The sequence below is a fragment of the Dromiciops gliroides genome, chromosome 1 (assembly GCF_019393635.1).
Source record: "Dromiciops gliroides isolate mDroGli1 chromosome 1, mDroGli1.pri, whole genome shotgun sequence".
In the NCBI taxonomy this organism is placed as follows: Eukaryota; Metazoa; Chordata; class Mammalia; order Microbiotheria; family Microbiotheriidae; genus Dromiciops; species Dromiciops gliroides.
The window spans coordinates 32,357,239-32,374,212 of NC_057861.1; the positions used below are offsets into that span (position 1 = coordinate 32,357,239).

At 47.9% G+C, this 16,974-nt stretch overlaps 1 protein-coding gene across 6 annotated transcripts in view; it reads right to left on the reverse strand.

The window, feature by feature from the left end:
- Nucleotides 1–16,974, reverse strand: part of PITPNM2 (phosphatidylinositol transfer protein membrane associated 2) — a 284,066-nt gene that overhangs the window by 37,689 nt on the left and 229,403 nt on the right. For all 6 annotated transcript variants that reach the window (XM_043978373.1, XM_043978374.1, XM_043978369.1 and 3 more), the window contains 5 exons: nt 15,811–16,122; nt 11,909–12,004; nt 3,720–3,818; nt 3,422–3,484; nt 3,168–3,241 (listed from right to left, as the gene is read on the reverse strand). In XM_043978373.1, the coding sequence (XP_043834308.1) occupies nt 3,168–3,241; nt 3,422–3,484; nt 3,720–3,818; nt 11,909–12,004; nt 15,811–16,122 (644 nt within the window). The remainder of the gene's footprint in view (nt 1–3,167; nt 3,242–3,421; nt 3,485–3,719; nt 3,819–11,908; nt 12,005–15,810; nt 16,123–16,974) is intronic.

Sequence of the window (16,974 nt, forward strand, 5' to 3'; positions counted from 1 at the left end):
CATGATGCCCACTTTACAGGTAAAAAATCAGAGACTCAAGAAAGTTCAGTGAGTCACTAAGTGTCACTCAGCCAGCAAGCATCAGGGGTGAGAGTCAATCCCAGATCTACTAATTTCTGTTAATGTGTTTGGACATGGGCCTCAGGCAAGTGGCTTTGGCTTCAGCTTTGCATCTGCGGCTCTGCCTGGATTCAAATCTGGGCAATGTGAAGCTAGGTGTCCCCTGCTGCCCCCCCCCCCCCCCCCCCGTTTTCCCACCTCCTTTTTGTGTGCTAGATTATAAGCCCCTGAGGGTAGGAACTTTCCTTTTCTCAAGTATATCCCCAGAACAGAGTACAGCATCTTAATAAATATGTGCTTAATACATATTTAATGGATATTGTATCAGAGATGGTCTCTGAGAATCCCTCTAGCTCTAAGTTATAAACTCAAGTACAATCATGAGACTAGGTGCTCACATTGGAATGGTTTTTGCATCAACTGCAGCCAAGAGTGTACATGCATGTATGTTGTGTGCGCACATGCACGCACGCACACACACACACAGAGGCAGAAACAGAGACTGAGTCATGAGGAAGGGACTTTGTTGACTGTTCCAATGGAAACCACGCAAAGTTCCATACACTGGTTGCAAAGGAGAGAAGCCAGAGAGAGGGCCTGCTCTGTCTCTAGCCTAGGCCAGAATCAACTCAACTGATACCAATCAATTGATCAGTCAGTTCCCATTTAATAAGCACCAACTTCAAGCCAAGTCCTAGGGAATGAAGAGAAAGAATAAATAGTTTCTGCCTCTGGGGGATTTACATTCTATTGGGGGAAATCACATAGATACATATAAATATATCCAAAATAAAAGAGGAGTTGGACCTTGGAAGTTGTGAACAGGTTTGAAGGGAAGTGGGAGGAAGCTGGGATTTGGGGAAGGAGGAACAGCCTGAGCAAAGGGGCCGAGTCAGGAACGAATAAGGGAACCAAGGAGATGGGGCACAGAGGACAAAGGGGTGCAGGTTATTGACAAAGGTTGGACGGTAGAGGAGCCTTGAAGGGCAGGCAGAGGAGTTCGGATTTGACAGGCAATAGGGAACCACTGAAGGTTCTGGGGAAAGGAATGATTACAGAGAATTTTAGGGAATACCAAATGGGTAGCTTATAGAAGCTGGAGGCAGGGAGTCTCTGGGAGGGGGTCCCCATCAAGATTCGATTCCATTTACTGCAGTCCAACTTTCAACATCTATTTATTGAGTATCTTCTGGGTGAACAGCAAGAGCTTAGCCCAGAGATATGGTTGGTTCTACCGGAGCAGGACTGGAGCAGGATACTGAGCCCTTGCCCAAGGCCATAGTACTGCAGATTTGGGGCTGGCAAGGAGCTGAATCCTCTGCATAAATAAAAAAACTAGCATACCAAAATTCATGCAAACCTAAGTTTACTTTGCACATATTTTGAATTAGTTGTGTATAAGCTACATCCACTGAGCAGAATGTAAGCCCCTTGAAGACAAGGATCATTTTCTTTGTGTTTATCCCCAGAACCTGATATAGTGTTGGCATACAGCAGGTACTCAATAAATGGTTACTGAAACAGGATCACAGAGGGGCAGCTAGGTGGTACAGTGGATAAAACACCAGCCCTGGATTCAAGAGGACCTGAGTTTAGAGCCAGCCTCAGACACTTGACACTTACTAGCTGTGTGACCCTGGGCAAGTCACTTAACTCCAGTTGCCTTGCCAAAAAACCAAAACAAAACCAAAACAGGCTCACAGATTTATAGTTGAAAGGGACTTCAGAGGCCATTGAGGAAAAACTCCTCATTTGACAGATAAACTGAGGCCCAGAGAGGTTAAAAGGTTACATAGGGTAATAAGCACCAGAGAGGAAACTTGAACACAGACCCTTTTACTCCAAGAGTCAGACTTAACATCTGAATTGAATAAATGAAATGATGTAAATAGACTCGCTATAAGACCCATAGATGGCTAATGATACGTGACACTCTATGAAAGCAGACAGTCAGCCTACAAACAGCCTGAATGACCCAGCACTAGGTACGTGAGCCACAATACAGTGAAGCAGTCAGGACACTCCATGGCAGAGGACTCCTGACATGTCACAAAAAACTGGAAGATGTCCCTAATGCATGAGACCTTGGAAACCAGATGACAACTGAGCCACTGACCTATACCACCATTTCATACTTATAGATCAGCCTAGAATTACCACCTGAAAACTTGTTCCTCTGCAAGCTGGAGTGGTAAACCTGTGCCCTGCCTGGGGTGAGAGGGAGGGATCACAGGGACACTGATTTTAGAGCTCAAAGGGATCTTGGGAGTCAGCTAGCATAATGACTCTTTCATTTTATAGTTGGCGAAACTGAGGCCCAGAGTTGTCAAGGAGATTTTAGGATCACAGACTGAGAGAGAAAAGGGTCCTTAGAGATCATGAAGTCCAAAGGTTCTTAAAGGGGAGGGGGGGGGGTTCTGCTGAGCCTGGAGGAGAAAGACCTGAGTTCAGATCCAGCCTCAGACACTTACTAGCTATGTGACCCTGGTTGAGTCACTTAACCTTCTCTGAGCAGTGTTTTAAAATGCACAAAATGCGTAGGATTACAAAGGAAACCGATTCTATTGAAACGCAGGAATCAGAATATTTTTTTTTTAAATTAATTCACAGGAGAAGGGAACAAGCATTTATTAAGTACCTACTAAGTGCCAGGCACTGTGCTAAGCGAGTTACAACTATGGGATCCTTGCAACATCTCTGGATCCCCCAATATCCTTGGATCCTTGCAACAACTCTGGTTTGTAAGTGGTCTTATTATCTCCATTTTACAGAGAGGAAACTGAGGCAGAGGTGAAGCGACTTGCCCAGGGTCACATGGCTTAGTAAGTGTCTGGGGTCGGATCTGAGCTCAGGTCTTTCTGATCCCAGACCCAATCCCTTATCGACTGTGTGGACAGCTGCCTAGCTGCCTCGGAAGAAAAAAACTTGCTATAAATGAATACGGGTTTGGATGGTCTTGAGCCACGGGCTTATGACCGCCCACCCCGGCGGCCTTTTTGAAGGCGCTTGGGTTTGTTGTCCAGGTGTCCCGTGGCTCATCCCCAGTGGGGTGGAAGGCAGACTGGAATCAGCCTTTGACCCTGCCTCCCCCCAGTCCAGAGGCTCACCTCGGCTATGTTCAGTTGCTCCACGTTGCTGGCCTCAGAGTATTCATTGGCTGTTGGCTCAGTGTACAGATTGTCTGCAACACAAAACCAGCCCCCCATGTGACCAGAGGATGCTGGGATACTCTGGGTGTATGTGTGTGTTGGGATGGGGGAGCCTGGTCCCAAAGCTCCTATACCTCCTGCTCCCCCACCCTGCCCCCCACCTTGGCAACCTCCTCCCCAGGGTGGCAGACCCATCAATGGCCCAGTCATACCAAGGGCTGCTGGACTCGTGACCTCGTGCAGCTCTGCCCATGGAGGAGCAGCGATCACAGGTGCTGGAACAAAAACAGAGAATTGAGAGAGAGAGAGAGACAGACAGACAGACAGAGAGACAGAGAGAGACAGAGGAGATGGAGAGGGAAAAGGAGAGGGAGAGAGACAGGGAGAGAGGGACAGAGACAGAGAGACAGAGAGAGAGGGAGGAAGAAATGGAGATGTGGACTCTGGGCTAACTTCTGCCCATCCCCCCTCACCACCCAGCCAGAGGCAGAGGGCCCGTTTGCTCATTACCATCTGCTTCGGGGGTTTCGATCTTGTCCATGAGGTCATCTGAGCTCCACTTGGTGATTTCCTTGGGGAATGGTTGCTCCTCGCTGTCAGACAGGTCCTCTGGAGGGGACATAAGAGGGAGAGAGAGAAGGGGATGGGTGCGTTTATGTCCCACCCAGATCTGCTGGGCCATACCAGAGGTGGTCTGCATGTGAGCCTGGGTGTACAGAGGCCTCCTCTTTAGAATAAAAGAAACCCTACTATGTGCCAGGCACGGTGCTGAATGCCTTACAATCATTATCTCATTTGAGCCTCACAACCGCCCTGGGAGGTAGGTGCTGTTATTATCCCCATTTTACAGATGAGGAAACTGAGGCAAACAGAGGTGAAGTGACTCGCCCAAGGCCACACATCCAGTAAGAGTCAGAGGCCAAATTTGAACTCAGGTCTCCCTGACCCCAGGCCCAGGGTACTATCCACTGTGCTACCTAGGTCCAAGAGACTCTGTGTATTTAGAGCTGGGGGGGGCCCTTAAAGGCTATAAAGACTACCCCCCTCGCCCCAATTTTGTAAATAAACAAGGGAGTCCAGAAGAGACCAAAAAGGTCACTAAGTTCATATATACCCTCCCCTCCCAAGTTTACAGATAGGAAAAGTGGGGCACATAGAGGTTAGATGACTTGCCCAGGTTCACACAAATAGTGTCAGAGGGAACATTTGAACCCAGGACCTTACAAATGCAAAGTCAGCACCTTATCCACTATGACTTGCTAGCTGGTCATTAGCGAGTATTTTTTCTTCTATTCAGACACTAGTAATTGTGCTCTAATGAATCCTATTCAGGTCCTCCATGATAAAATGATTGCTAAGGTAGCTTTGTTTTATTTTATTTTTTAAAAGAAATTCCCTTTTGTTCTTATGCTGCCTTCATATCTAAGAATCTCCTTTCCCTGCTCAGAGCATGAGCCCCTCTGACAAAAACACCTTAACTCTTGTTTTCTTTTTAGTGAGGCAATTGGGGTTAAGTGACTTGCCCAGGGTCACACAGCTAGTAAGTGTCAAGTGTCTGAGGCCAGATTTGAACTCAGGTACTCCTGACTCCAGGGCCGGTGCTCTATCCACTGCGCCACCTAGCTGCCCCCACCTTAACTCTTAAGTCCACAGGCTTAATGGACCGGAGTGTCCTTTTGGAACTGCAAGGACTTCAAAGGTCGCCCAGTCCATCCTCAACCCCCTCCTTTTACTGGACAACTTGCCCCAAGCCCAAAGGCTGGGATTCGAATCCAGGTCCCTTGACCCCTTTAAGGTCCCACATTTTTACCACTGTTTCTCCCATGAGCTTTTACCCTAACATGAACCAATGGAAACTTCCCTCATACAGAAGCAGATGTTTGTAAGATAATTAACAACCAGTTCAATCAATTAATCAGCAAGTGTTCATGGAACTCCCACAGCTAGATGCAGCAGTATCAGGAAGACTCATTTTCCTGAGTTCAGTCTGGCCTCAGACACTTACTAGCTGTGTGCCCCTGGGCAAATCACTTAACCCAGTTTGCCTCAGTTTCCTCAACTGTAGAATGGGGGATTCTGATGAGGATCAAATAAGATAATCTGTAAAGCACAAATACTTAAAAGCACTATATTAACGCTAACTATCATTATTACTATTATTAATAAGGCTGGAAAGACTGGTCAGAGCCAGGCTGTGAATGACTTTAAATACTTAAGGTATTAAGAAATCAGTAGAGGGGGCAGCTAGGTGGCGCAGTGGATAAAGCACTGGCCTTGGATTCAGGAGGACCTGAGTTCAAATCCAGCCTCAGACACTTGACACTAGCTGTGTGACCCTGGGCAAGTCACTTAACCCTCATTGGCCTGCCCAAAAAAAAAAAAAAAAAAAAAGAAATCAGTAGAGTTTCTTGAATAATAATAGTTAGCATTTATAATGAGTGGCTAGGTAGCAAAGGAGATAGAGTTCCTGCCCTGAAGTCCAAATGACCCGAATTCAAATCTACCTTCAGATACTTAGTAGCAATGTGACCCTGGGCAAGTCACTTCATCCTGTTTTTCTCAGTTTCTTCATTTGTAAAATGGGCTGGAGAAGGAAATGGCAAACCACTCCTGTATCTTTTTTGGGGGGAGGGGCAGGGCAATGAGGGTTAAGTGACTTGCCCTGGGTCACATAGGTAGTAAGTGTCAGATTTGAACTCAGGTCCTCCTGAATCCAGGGCTGGTGTTTTTATCCACTGTGCCACCTAGCTTCCCCCACTCTTGTATCTTTACCAAGAAAATTCCAAAATGGGGTCACAAAGAGTGGGACACAACTGAAACAACTGAATGCCAATAAGAAGCCATTATAATATAGTGCTTAAGGTGGGTAAAGTGTCCTTCATAAACACCCTCTCCTTTTGAGCCTCACAAGGGCCCTGGCAGGGGAAGTGTTCTTCATATCCTCGTGATGATTTGGGGTCTTCCGGACTCCAGGCCCAGCACACCATCCATCTCCCACCTTGGCACGCCAGACAGTATACACTGGCTGACTCGTTGCCCCTCGGGAACATTGTCCACTGCTGTGCTTTGGAGAAATGACTTTGCTGGCTGAATGGGGGAGGATGGTATGGGAGGCCACAGTCACACAGCCAGGTCCTTGTCGGGGCAAACAATAAGTCCCCTGAAGTGGTCCCAAGCCTGCAGATTCACCCCATTCCAAGTTGCCATTATGTAATTACATCATTATAACCATGAACAACGTAGCACTGGCCTTCAGCCCAGTGGAGATACGCCATATGAGTGGCTTCCTTAGACCTAGCTGTAATCCAGGTGAGGGGCTTGCTTTGAGAAAAGACTCCCAACAGAGGCCAACATGCCTTCTCCAAACGTAGGGGCCCCAAGCCACTGATTTAGCCCATGATTTCCTCATTCTCTGTAGCACTCGGAGAGAGAGCCAAAGTTGGCAAAGGAGGGAGGCGGAGAGGGGAGTTGGGGAGGGGGGGTGTTAAATTCCCCCCATATCTGTTCCTTGTTCTGCTTCAGCTAGGTGTGGTCTAGGCTCTGGTCCCCAGGCCTGGTGGCATGCACCTGCAGAGCCTCAGGTGGCTCTGTCACTTTGCCTAAACCAATTTGGTTAATGGCAATTTGCTTAGAAGCAAGAGTCCTGAAATGAAAAACCTCCAGTGGGGTGGGGTGATGTGAACATGTGTCTCTCCAAACCTGAAACATGGGGCACGCCATCCCACTCCCCTCCAAGACCAGGGGGCTGGACTAAATGAGCTCAACAGGCCCTCCTTCCTCTCCATTTACACGGCAACTCTGGGCAGCTAGGTAGCACAATGGCTCTGGAGTCAGGAGGACCTGAGTTCAAATCCTGCCTCAGACACTTGACACTTACTTGCTGTGTGATGCTAGGCAAGTCATTTAACCTCAATTGCCTCAAACATCCAGGGCCATCTCCAGTTGTCCTGATCTATATCTTGCCACTGGACCCAGATGGCTCTGGAGGAGAGAGTGAGGTTGGTGACCTTGCACAGCCCTCCCTCACTTAAATCCAATCAGTGCAAGTCATGATATCACCTCCTGATGTCATGGTCCTCTTTGAGAACAAAGGACAAATAACAACTCACCTCTGTATCCTGGTATCCGAGCAGGCCCTGCTTGGCCAAGGCCACACAGGAGGGCTGAGAACAAATTTCTCCCAACACTACTTAGCACTGCGCAGTGGTACACACTAAGGGGTGTGCATCTTGTTACCTTTCCTTGGAGGGTAAGATTCATGAGGGCAGAGACTTTACTTTATCTCTGTACCCCTAAGCACTTTGTAGCAAATACTTTATGTGTAACACTTTTTTTTTTTAAAACGGGGAAATGAGGATTAAGTGACTTGCCCAGGGTCACACAGCTAGTAAGTGTCAAGTGTCTGAGGTCAGATTTGAACTCAGGTCCTCCTGAATCCAGGGCCAGTGCTTTATCCACTGCACCACCTAGCTGCCCAGCAAATGCTTTATTGAATTTAATTGTAATTTCTGGCCTCTAGGTTCCAACCTCCTGCTCCTGACCCAGCCCCAAGGCCACAACTCCAAAGTGCAGGAGCCAGAGAGACTGGCATGCTGCTGACCCTCCTCTGCCCTGCCTTAGGTGAGGCCTGGGTAAGGTTGGCCAGGTTCAGTCCCAGGGCCCTTTGGCTATGCCACAGGGAGGAGGAAGCACACTCCTGTTCCTTTTCTGGAAACAAACTTTGGCTCTCGGGTTCAAGGCTATGAAGATGAGCCCATTACAACCATGGGTGTGGTGGAGAGGAGTTCCTTGCCTTGTTTATTCTTGGGAGAGGCTGCCACTAGCCAAGACACTGATTTCTGTCACCTTTCCTCCTCCAGGGTTACTTTTAGCCTGGGATCTTTGACCAGAGGATTTTTCTTTCTACTGTGACCCCACTCAATGGTAGTTAAAGGCCAGAGATTTACTTGGCCAAGGCTGCCCAGTAGGGCAGGGAGCAAGAACTATCATCTAGTTCTGAGCAGTGGGGCCCACTCAGGAAGGGGGGGGGTTCTGGAGGTCGGTCTCCCCCACCCCTGCCGGTCTCCTCAGCCTCACCACAGCCCTCCCCATTCCAATCTGTCCCCCACACAGCTGCATTCTTATCTTGGTGGTTACTCATATCCTGATTCAGGAAGGGTCTTCCTGGAGGAAGTCATTGTTGAAGTACAAAGGGGCCAGGGCCTGGGGCATAAAGCTCCCATGCTTAGCACAATGCCTGACACAGACTACGAAGTTACCCATTGATTCGACTAGAGTTCATTCTGCCAGAACCAGGCTAAAGACTGAATATTCCTCATGGGCATTAGAATGTAAGGTCCTGGAGGGTGGGGACTATAAAAGTGCCCAGCACATAGTAGGTGCCTAACAGATGTGGGCTAATTGGCAGCAAGGTGGCCCAGTGAATAGAGCAGTGGGCCTGGAGTCAGGAAGTTGTTGTTCACTCATGTCTGACTCTTTGTGACCCTATTTGGGGTCTTCTTGGCAAAGACACTGGAGTGGTCTTGCCATTTCCTTCTTCAGCTCATTTTATAGATGAGAAAACTGAGGCAAACAGGATGAGGTGACTTAGCCAGGGTCACACAGCTAGTAAGTGTCTGAGGCCAGATTCGAAGATGAGTCTTCCTGACCAGGAAGTCCAGAAGACCTGAATTTAAATCTAGTCTCAGTCAATTACTAACTTCTGTCTTCCTTACCTTCCTCATCTATAAAATGGGGGTAATAATAGCCCCCACTTCCCAGAATTGTTGTGAGGATAAAACAAGATGGCTGTAAAGTACTTTTGCAAATCTTAACACACTATAGAAATGCCAGCTAGTATTATTAATAGCTGATGGGCTTTACTTCTTACTGGTGAATGGGCATTAAAACCGAAGTCTTTCCCCTTTTCTCTAGAGCAGGGCTTTTCACCTTTTTGGTGTCATAGACCCCTCTGGTGGTATGGTGGTATAGACCCCACTCTATAACTGTGCTTAAAAGTCATAATTGAAGGAAATATTGAATTTCAGTTAATAGAAATAAAGATGTTATTGCTTTTCCCATCCAAGTTCAGGAACCATTAGAAATCTATCCATAATCTTTGGGGGGAGGGGGTTAAGAATCCCTGTTCGAGAAGGTTTGTGGATCCGTCCTAGTTATGTAGAAGGGACCTAGGAAGCTGTCTATCCAACCATTATATGAATGTGACTCTTGGAGTGGTCCTCCAGGCTCTGCTAGAGCATCTTGGGTAATAAGGGACTCCATGCCACCACCTCCCTTTGAATTAGGGAATTGTTTTTGCAGGCAGCTTTGGGGGGAAGGCAAGTGGAATATGTCTGCTCCCTCCTCTTGCAGTACTTGAAGGCAGCTGTTGGGCAGTCCCAAAGTATTCCACTCTCCAGGCTAGCCATCTCTACTTCCTCCTTTGATCTTTGATCAGGGAATGCTTCTAATTCTGCACTGATCCTGCCCCTGCCCCCAGCCCCCAGCCCCCAGCCCACTTGACCAGAGTCTTTTATCTGACCCTCTGTTCTCTTAGGTTTTCATTCCATTCTGGGCTGATTTTTGTGGAGGGGAGGAAAGAGGTACCTCTTGATTATGGAACAGCTAAATAAATACGACTGTACTGTGGGAATTGATGAATATCATCAATCCAGAGAAGCGTAGGAAGACTTATGTGAACTGATGTAGAAGGAAGTGAACAGAACCACAAAAAAACAGGATAATCACAAAGTAAATGGAAAAAAATAACAGTAATAAAACAATTAAAAGGCAGTGCTGCAAAGTTATAATGAAGCCTGGCCCCAAAGAGGAAATGGGAGATGACCAGCTCTCCATCTACCAAGTCACCTAATGGCCTTGCCAAAACACGTCTGGAGTAGCATGCTCAGTTTTGGGGGCCACAGTTCAGGAAGGAAATAGTTAAGTTGGAGTGGGGCCAAAGAAAGGCAAGCAGGATGGTGAAGGGCTTCGGAGCCATGTCAGCAGGATAAACTCAAGGAATTGGGCGAGGTTAGGCAGGAGAAGAGGACTCTGGAGGAGAATGGCCGGCTCTGTAAAGGACTGAAAAAGCTGTCCTGTGGAAAACAGAGTAACGGGCTTGTTCATTCTGCTGCCCCCCCTTCCCCCCCAGTGACCAGAAGCAGGAAACAGCGGCAGAATCAGGCTTGATGCAAGGCCACACTTCCTCACAACCAGAGCTGCCCCGAGAGGTGGTCAGCTCCCCCTCATCTGAAAGCCTTCAAGAGGTCAGATGGCCACTCGCTGGGCTGCCTGTGTTAGAGTGAGGGTTATTCTTCAGACGTGGGTTGTACTAAACGGTCTCAAGTCCCCAGGGACCGACTAACTCACAGGTATTTAAAGTACCATCCGGCTCTGACTATGAATAATTGAGAGAGACAGGTAAAACAAAACCCTGCTTCTCTAATTAGAGATAGCAGGGGAACTGAAGCCAGAGAAGCCTGGGGTCAAAGAGGTCCCGCGCTAACCTCTCTTACAGGTGTCTGGGATGCTAACAGTGGATTGGGAACAGAAGGGATCTGGTTCCAATACATCTGATAAGCAGCAGTGGGAGGCAGAGGCAGAGGCGGCAAACTGAGCGTCTGGGGGTGGGGAGGGGGGGGTGCTGCTGACTTCTTCAGCTGGCTCTGACAATGTGGTGTCCACAGGAGGGGCACCAGTAAACATCCTGTCAGCACGGTAGTTAGTACCAGGCTTGTGGTGACCCTAGAACAGAAGTGTAGCCTGCAGCTGGAGGGGCCAGGGAGAATCCCAGCTGGAATTTAAAATCTAACACTCCTCTGCTTGGAATTTCAGGCCCATCACCATCTGGCTCTGGCCTATCCTCCTGGCCAGATCACCAACCAGCACTGCCTTGTGCACTTGGAGTTCCAGGCAGACAGGCTTGGTCGTTGTTCTGGGTACAGAACATCCCTTCTCCAGCCTCCACGCCTTCCCTCAGGCTGCCTGGAACCCTTACCTCCTTCACCTAAGCCTTTGTTGTCGTTCAGTCATTTCAGCAGTGTCTGACTCACCGTGACCCCATCTGGGGTTTTCTTGGCAGAGATACTGGAGTGGTTTGTCATTTTCTTCTTCTGTCCATTTTATAGATGAGGAAACAGGCCAACAGAGAGAAGTGACTGGCCCAGGATCACCCAGCTAGGAAGCATCTGAAGCTGGATATGAACTCAGTTTTCACTGACTCCACTGCACTAACTAGCTGCTCTTTAAGCATGTTACTGTCCAGGCCAGCTGTTTTTTTGGTGTCCCTCACACAAGATATCCTATCTCTTACCTCGATACCTTTGCAGAGGCCATCCCTCACACCTGGATTGCCCTCCCTGTGCCTATTAAATCCACACCTTCCTCTAAATCAGTGGAAGGACCTCTCTCTACTGGCCTTTCAGACCAAGCTCCCTTGTGTCTACTTTGCTTATATTTTGTATCTGCTTTAGATGTTTTCCCTGACATGATTTAAGCCCCTTTAAAGGCAGGGATGGGTTCATTTTTTGCTTATACCTCAAGTACCTTACACGGTGTCTGGCAGACAGCAGGTACTTAATAGATGCTTATTGACCGAGTGAAACCCACTCCCCTGCCCTTGGATCAGAGTAGCATCTCCCAGAGCCTAGATCTCCCCATTGTTTACACTCTGTCCCAGGATGTCCTCGGCCTCCCCCAGGGTGCCCATGGAGACCACATACCGTGGGCATCGAAGAACTCATCGTCTGAGCTGTCATCCGAGTCCCTCGCTATGCTCTGCATCCTCCACTCTGAGATGCTTTGGCAAGACGGGCTCCCTGTGGAAGGCAAAACCCCAGACTTATCACCAAATCTTAGCACCGAGTGGGACTGAGGTGTTGTGGGGACAGCTGCTTCTCCCTCAGGGGAGAAGGCTTCTCTGTGGAATTGCAACAGGAGAGCCTGAGGGGTTAGAACTTAACCACCAAGAGTGCTATCAGAGGCTGGGCCACATTACTAAGGAAAGGACAGGGAGTGACCGGGGGCTCTAGAATAGAGGTAGGGGGATGGACCAGATGACCTTTAGAGAACCCGAGGGATGAGTGATGCTGGTTATGTTTTCATGGACTGAAATGGCCTCTACTTCATTGGGTAATATGAGTGTTTGTTGTTTTGTTTTGTTTTTTTAAATAAGCTGGGGCAGCTAGGTGGCACAGTGGATACAGCACCGGCCCTGGAATCAGGAGTACCTGAGTTCAAATCCGGCCTCAGACACTTAACACTTACTAGCTGTGTGACCCTGGGCAAGTCACTTAACTCCAATTGCCTCACTAAAATTAAAAAAAAAATTTAAAAAAAATTAAAAAAAAATAAGCTGGTGCTCTTTATGGGGTGGCAAGGAATTGGAAGTTGAGGGGGTGCCCATCAATTGGGGAATGGCTGGACAAGTTGTGGTAAATGAATACAATGGAATACTATTGTGCTGTAAGAAACGATGAGCAGGAGGAGTTCAGAGAAACCTGGAGGGTCTTGCATGGGCTGATGATGAGTGAGATGAGCAGAACCAGAAGAACATTGTACACAGTATCATCAACATTGAGTGTTGATCTACTGTGATGGACTATATTCTTCTCACCAATGCAATGGTACAGAAGAGTTCCAGGGAACTCATGATAGAAGAGGATCTCCAAATCCAAGAAAAAAAAAAAAAGAACTGTGGAGTATAGATGCTGATCGAACCATACTATTTCTTTTGTTTTTGGTGCTGTTGTTTTTTCTATTTTGAGGTTTTTCATCATTGCTCTGATTTTTCTCTTATAACATGACTAATGCAGAAATAGGATTAATGTTATTGTGTGTGTGTATATATATATATCTTATATCAGATTACCGGCTGTCTAGGGGAGGGGGGAGGGAGGGAGAAAAATCTGAAATTAGAAAGCCTGTATAAACAAAAGTTGAGAACTATCTTTACATGTAACGGGAAAAAATAAAATACTTTATTAATTAAAAAAAATAAGCTGGGAGGGCAGCTAGGTGGTGCAGTGGATAAAGCACTGGCCCTGGATCCAGGAGGAGCTGAGTTCAAATCCAGCCTCAGACATTTGACACTTACAAGCTGTGTGACCCTGGGCAAACCACTTGACCCTCATTGCCCTGCCAAAAAAAAAAAGAAAAAGAAGAAGAAGAAGAAGAAAAAGAAAAAGAAAAAAGGAAAAAGGAAAAAGAAAAAAAATTAAGCTGGAAGGGCAGCTAGGTGGCACAGTGCATAAAGCACTGGCCCTGGATTCAGGAGGACCTGAGTTCAAATCTGACCTCAGATACTTGACACTTACTAGCTGTGTGACCCTGGGCAAGTCACTTAACCCTCATTGCCCCCAAAAACAAAACAAACAAAAAAATTAAGCTGGGAGCCAAGAAATCAGCTTCTTTCCATCAGGTAACTCTCTCCCCATTCCGTGACTGCACTGGCTTTTCCAAGTGCCTGGAATGAGCTCCCTCTTTGCCTCAACGTCCCAGCTCTCTTCAAGTCTCAGCTAAAATTCCACCTTGTTATAGGAAGCCTCTCCCAGGCCCCTCAGCCGCTGGTGCCTTTCCCTCCTTCTGTGCGAGATCTCCTATCTCCCAGTCAGTCATATGCTGCCTCCCCTGTCAGAATGTCCACTCCCTGAGGGCAGGGACTGATCTGGGCTTTCTTTGTATCCACAGGGCTTGGCACAGTGACTGGCACATGGTAAAAGCTTAATAAGGTTTGTTGATTAACAGGCCAGAGCAGCTACCTTGGACATCTCCTGATCCTTATCTCGAGCAGCCGACATTAATCAGGTGTGTCCCACATTCACCAACCCAATGGGTGGCTTTGTAAAAGAGAGAGATGAAGGAAGAGTCCTTCCCTTTACCGAAGCCTCCTTCACTTGGTTCTCTCAAAGCTGTCAACTCTCCTCAACCTGGTTCCAATAGGATTCAGTTGGTAAAGCTTTCTCCTCCAGGGACACACCTGTTAAGGTCTCCAGTTCTGAGCCCTGACATGCCTGTCCTGGGACAAGGATGATGGCATCCAGGCTAAGAGAAGAGACCCCTGGCTGGGGTTCGACCGAAGACCACGGTATAGAATTAGGGAATGGTTTGGATGGGGACAAGCTGGCAGCTGCTTAGCTTTGCTTCTGTCCCCATGCCCAGCCTGCTGCTACTCCCTGTCCTGCAGATGGGCAGAGGGATGGGGAGCCTGTCTTAACAGGTGTCCAAGTCCCCCAGGGAGATAGGAGCAGATTCCTGGCTGTGATCCCACTGCCCAGTCGCAGCAGACAAGCAGGGCATTCGAGGTTCTAATTTTATTCCTAATTAGCAAGAGGAGGACCTGCTGTGACCCGCCTCCTCGGGCTGCTAATTATATATTTTCTGTGGTCTCGGGTCCCTACTGCTGACCCTCTTCTGCTGGGCTCTTGTGGGAACAGAGCAGCCCAGGATCAGGACCCTCCCCACCAGCATCCCCGAAAGCCCTGGGGGAGGGGAGGGCAGCCTAGACAGAGTGGGGCTGGAGGCCCAGGGTCAGCAGATTTTCCAATGCCCACCAACCACCCCCTGGAGGCAGGAGACAAGGTCAAAGGCACCCTGAGCCAGCTGCCTTGTCATCCTGATTGGATCATTGCCCAATCTCTCTTAATGCCAGTGCTTCCCCATGGCATTATCTCCAGTTTATCCAGATCTTTGTCAGGCAGTGTCTGCATCTCATCTTCCCCATTAGAATGGGAGCTTCTTGGGCGCAGGGGGAGTTTTTGTCTCTCTTTGTATCCCCAGAACTTAACATTGTATCTGGTATATAGTAGGCATTTAATAAATGCTTGTTGCTTGACGTGACCCCAGCAGCCAGATGGTGCACAGGGCTGGGGAGGAGCTAGAATTGTGGTTACTTCAGGATGTTATGATACCCCATGACTTGATCAGCCCATTGCACACCAAAAAAAAAAAAAAGGATGCAACTTGGTACAATTTGGGGGCCTGTAATGAGGAAAGAGAGGGCCTACAAAGGCAGGGATTTAGAGCTGGTGAGGACTTCGGATGAAAAGCCATCTGGTCCAACTGCCTCATTTTACAGATGAGCAAGTTGAGGCCAAGAGATGGGAAGTGACTTGCCCAAGGTCACACGAGGTGTAAATGGCAAAGGTAGAATCTGAACTTGTTGCCAAGTCTTGGTGGAGACCCAAGACCCTTACTAAGGCACATGGGGAGGCCCAAGAGGACGCAGGAGTTTCACCCAATGGCTGATGCTGGGCTGTCCTGGCACCTGGAAATAACAGGAAAGCAAAACCCAAGGTGGGGTCACTGTGGGTGTAGCCCCACCTGAAGTAAATTAAACTGGAACCCAAGTCCCAAAGGACCCAAAAATTCAGAATTATACAACAGAGAAACCTGGGGAGGGGCTTTTAACCCTATAAAGGATTGCTTTACGGGTGCCTCTAATGAGTGGGTGCCCCAGTGCATTTAATAATAGTAGCTATCTTAAAATTTTTTTTTAAATCTACTCCATACAGGAACAGGTTTATTACAGGAAAGAGGGCTGCCAGAGCCCCCAATGCCCAACACTCACAGGGTGGGTATGGACGGGGGGCCTGAGTGGGGAGAGGTCTCTTTTGGGGTCTCTCACCTCCTCGTTTGGACGACCGGGAAGACTTGGAAGATGTGGACCACTGCTTCGTTAGGCCTCTCCCCTTGAGGGCCTCCCCATTGCTGCTGGGGGGCTCCACATCCTCTCTCAAGGTGTTATCCTCTTTCTTCTCCTCACTGGGGGGCTCCTGGGGCCCGTGCCCATCACCGTCCATGTACTGGGCCATCTTGCGGGACAGCATCAGCTGCGCCTCCTTCTCCAGCTCCCGGATATCCTCAATGGTCAGCCCATACCATTCATCCTGCCAGCACCAGGCCTGCCGGTGGGCCCGCACCATCACCTTCCGAAGCCCTGAGCCAAGGGACCAAAGAGAGACTGGGTCAGTGACTCACCCGTGGTAGCCCAAGCCTCCCCTTCCTTCTGAGACTTGGCCCATGAGCACAGCATCCCCTGGCCAACAGAAATCAGGCAGTGGGCCAGTTAGTGTTCTGACAGTAAGAGAAAGCATGCCCAGGATTCTCGACACTGGCTTGTTCCTTATGATTCTGCCGCCACCCTACAATCCCCACCTCCCTTCAAGGTCTGCATCAGATACTGCTTCCTATAGGGGTCTCTTGCCCATCTTCCAAGTTCTTATTTCATCCCTCTTCAAAATAAAATGTATACATTTTAATCGTTACCACAAGGGATGGCTCACAGAATAGGGGTAGGGCGTGGGGGAAGAGTGCCTGGCACAGGCACAGGTGCTTAATCAATGCTTATTGACTGTTTTGCAAAAACAAAGGGCATCAATAAAAAGTAGGATTGGTCTTTGCTTTTGTATCTGTAATCCCTAGTGCTTAGTACACAGCAAGTACTTAATAAATGCTTTTTCATTCGTTTAAAAAAAACCAGGCACAGCCTTAGCTGTTTATTATGTTTTATCCCTTCAATAAAATGTTAGCTTCTTGGAACAGACGAGTAAGACAGTTATGAAAGTAACAGGTAGAATTTATAATCTATATGTTATTTATATTTATATAATATAGAATTTATATTTATATAAAATTTTTTTAAAGCAAGCAGGATCCAATTGAAATTCAAGGTTTCATACAGAATCTTCTTTTTACTTTCTGCCGTGTTTATGAAAATGTTCCTTTTTGATGTTAAGGTTCAGAATAATAATTTTTAAAAAGAATGTAAACTCCTCGAAGGCTGGTATTC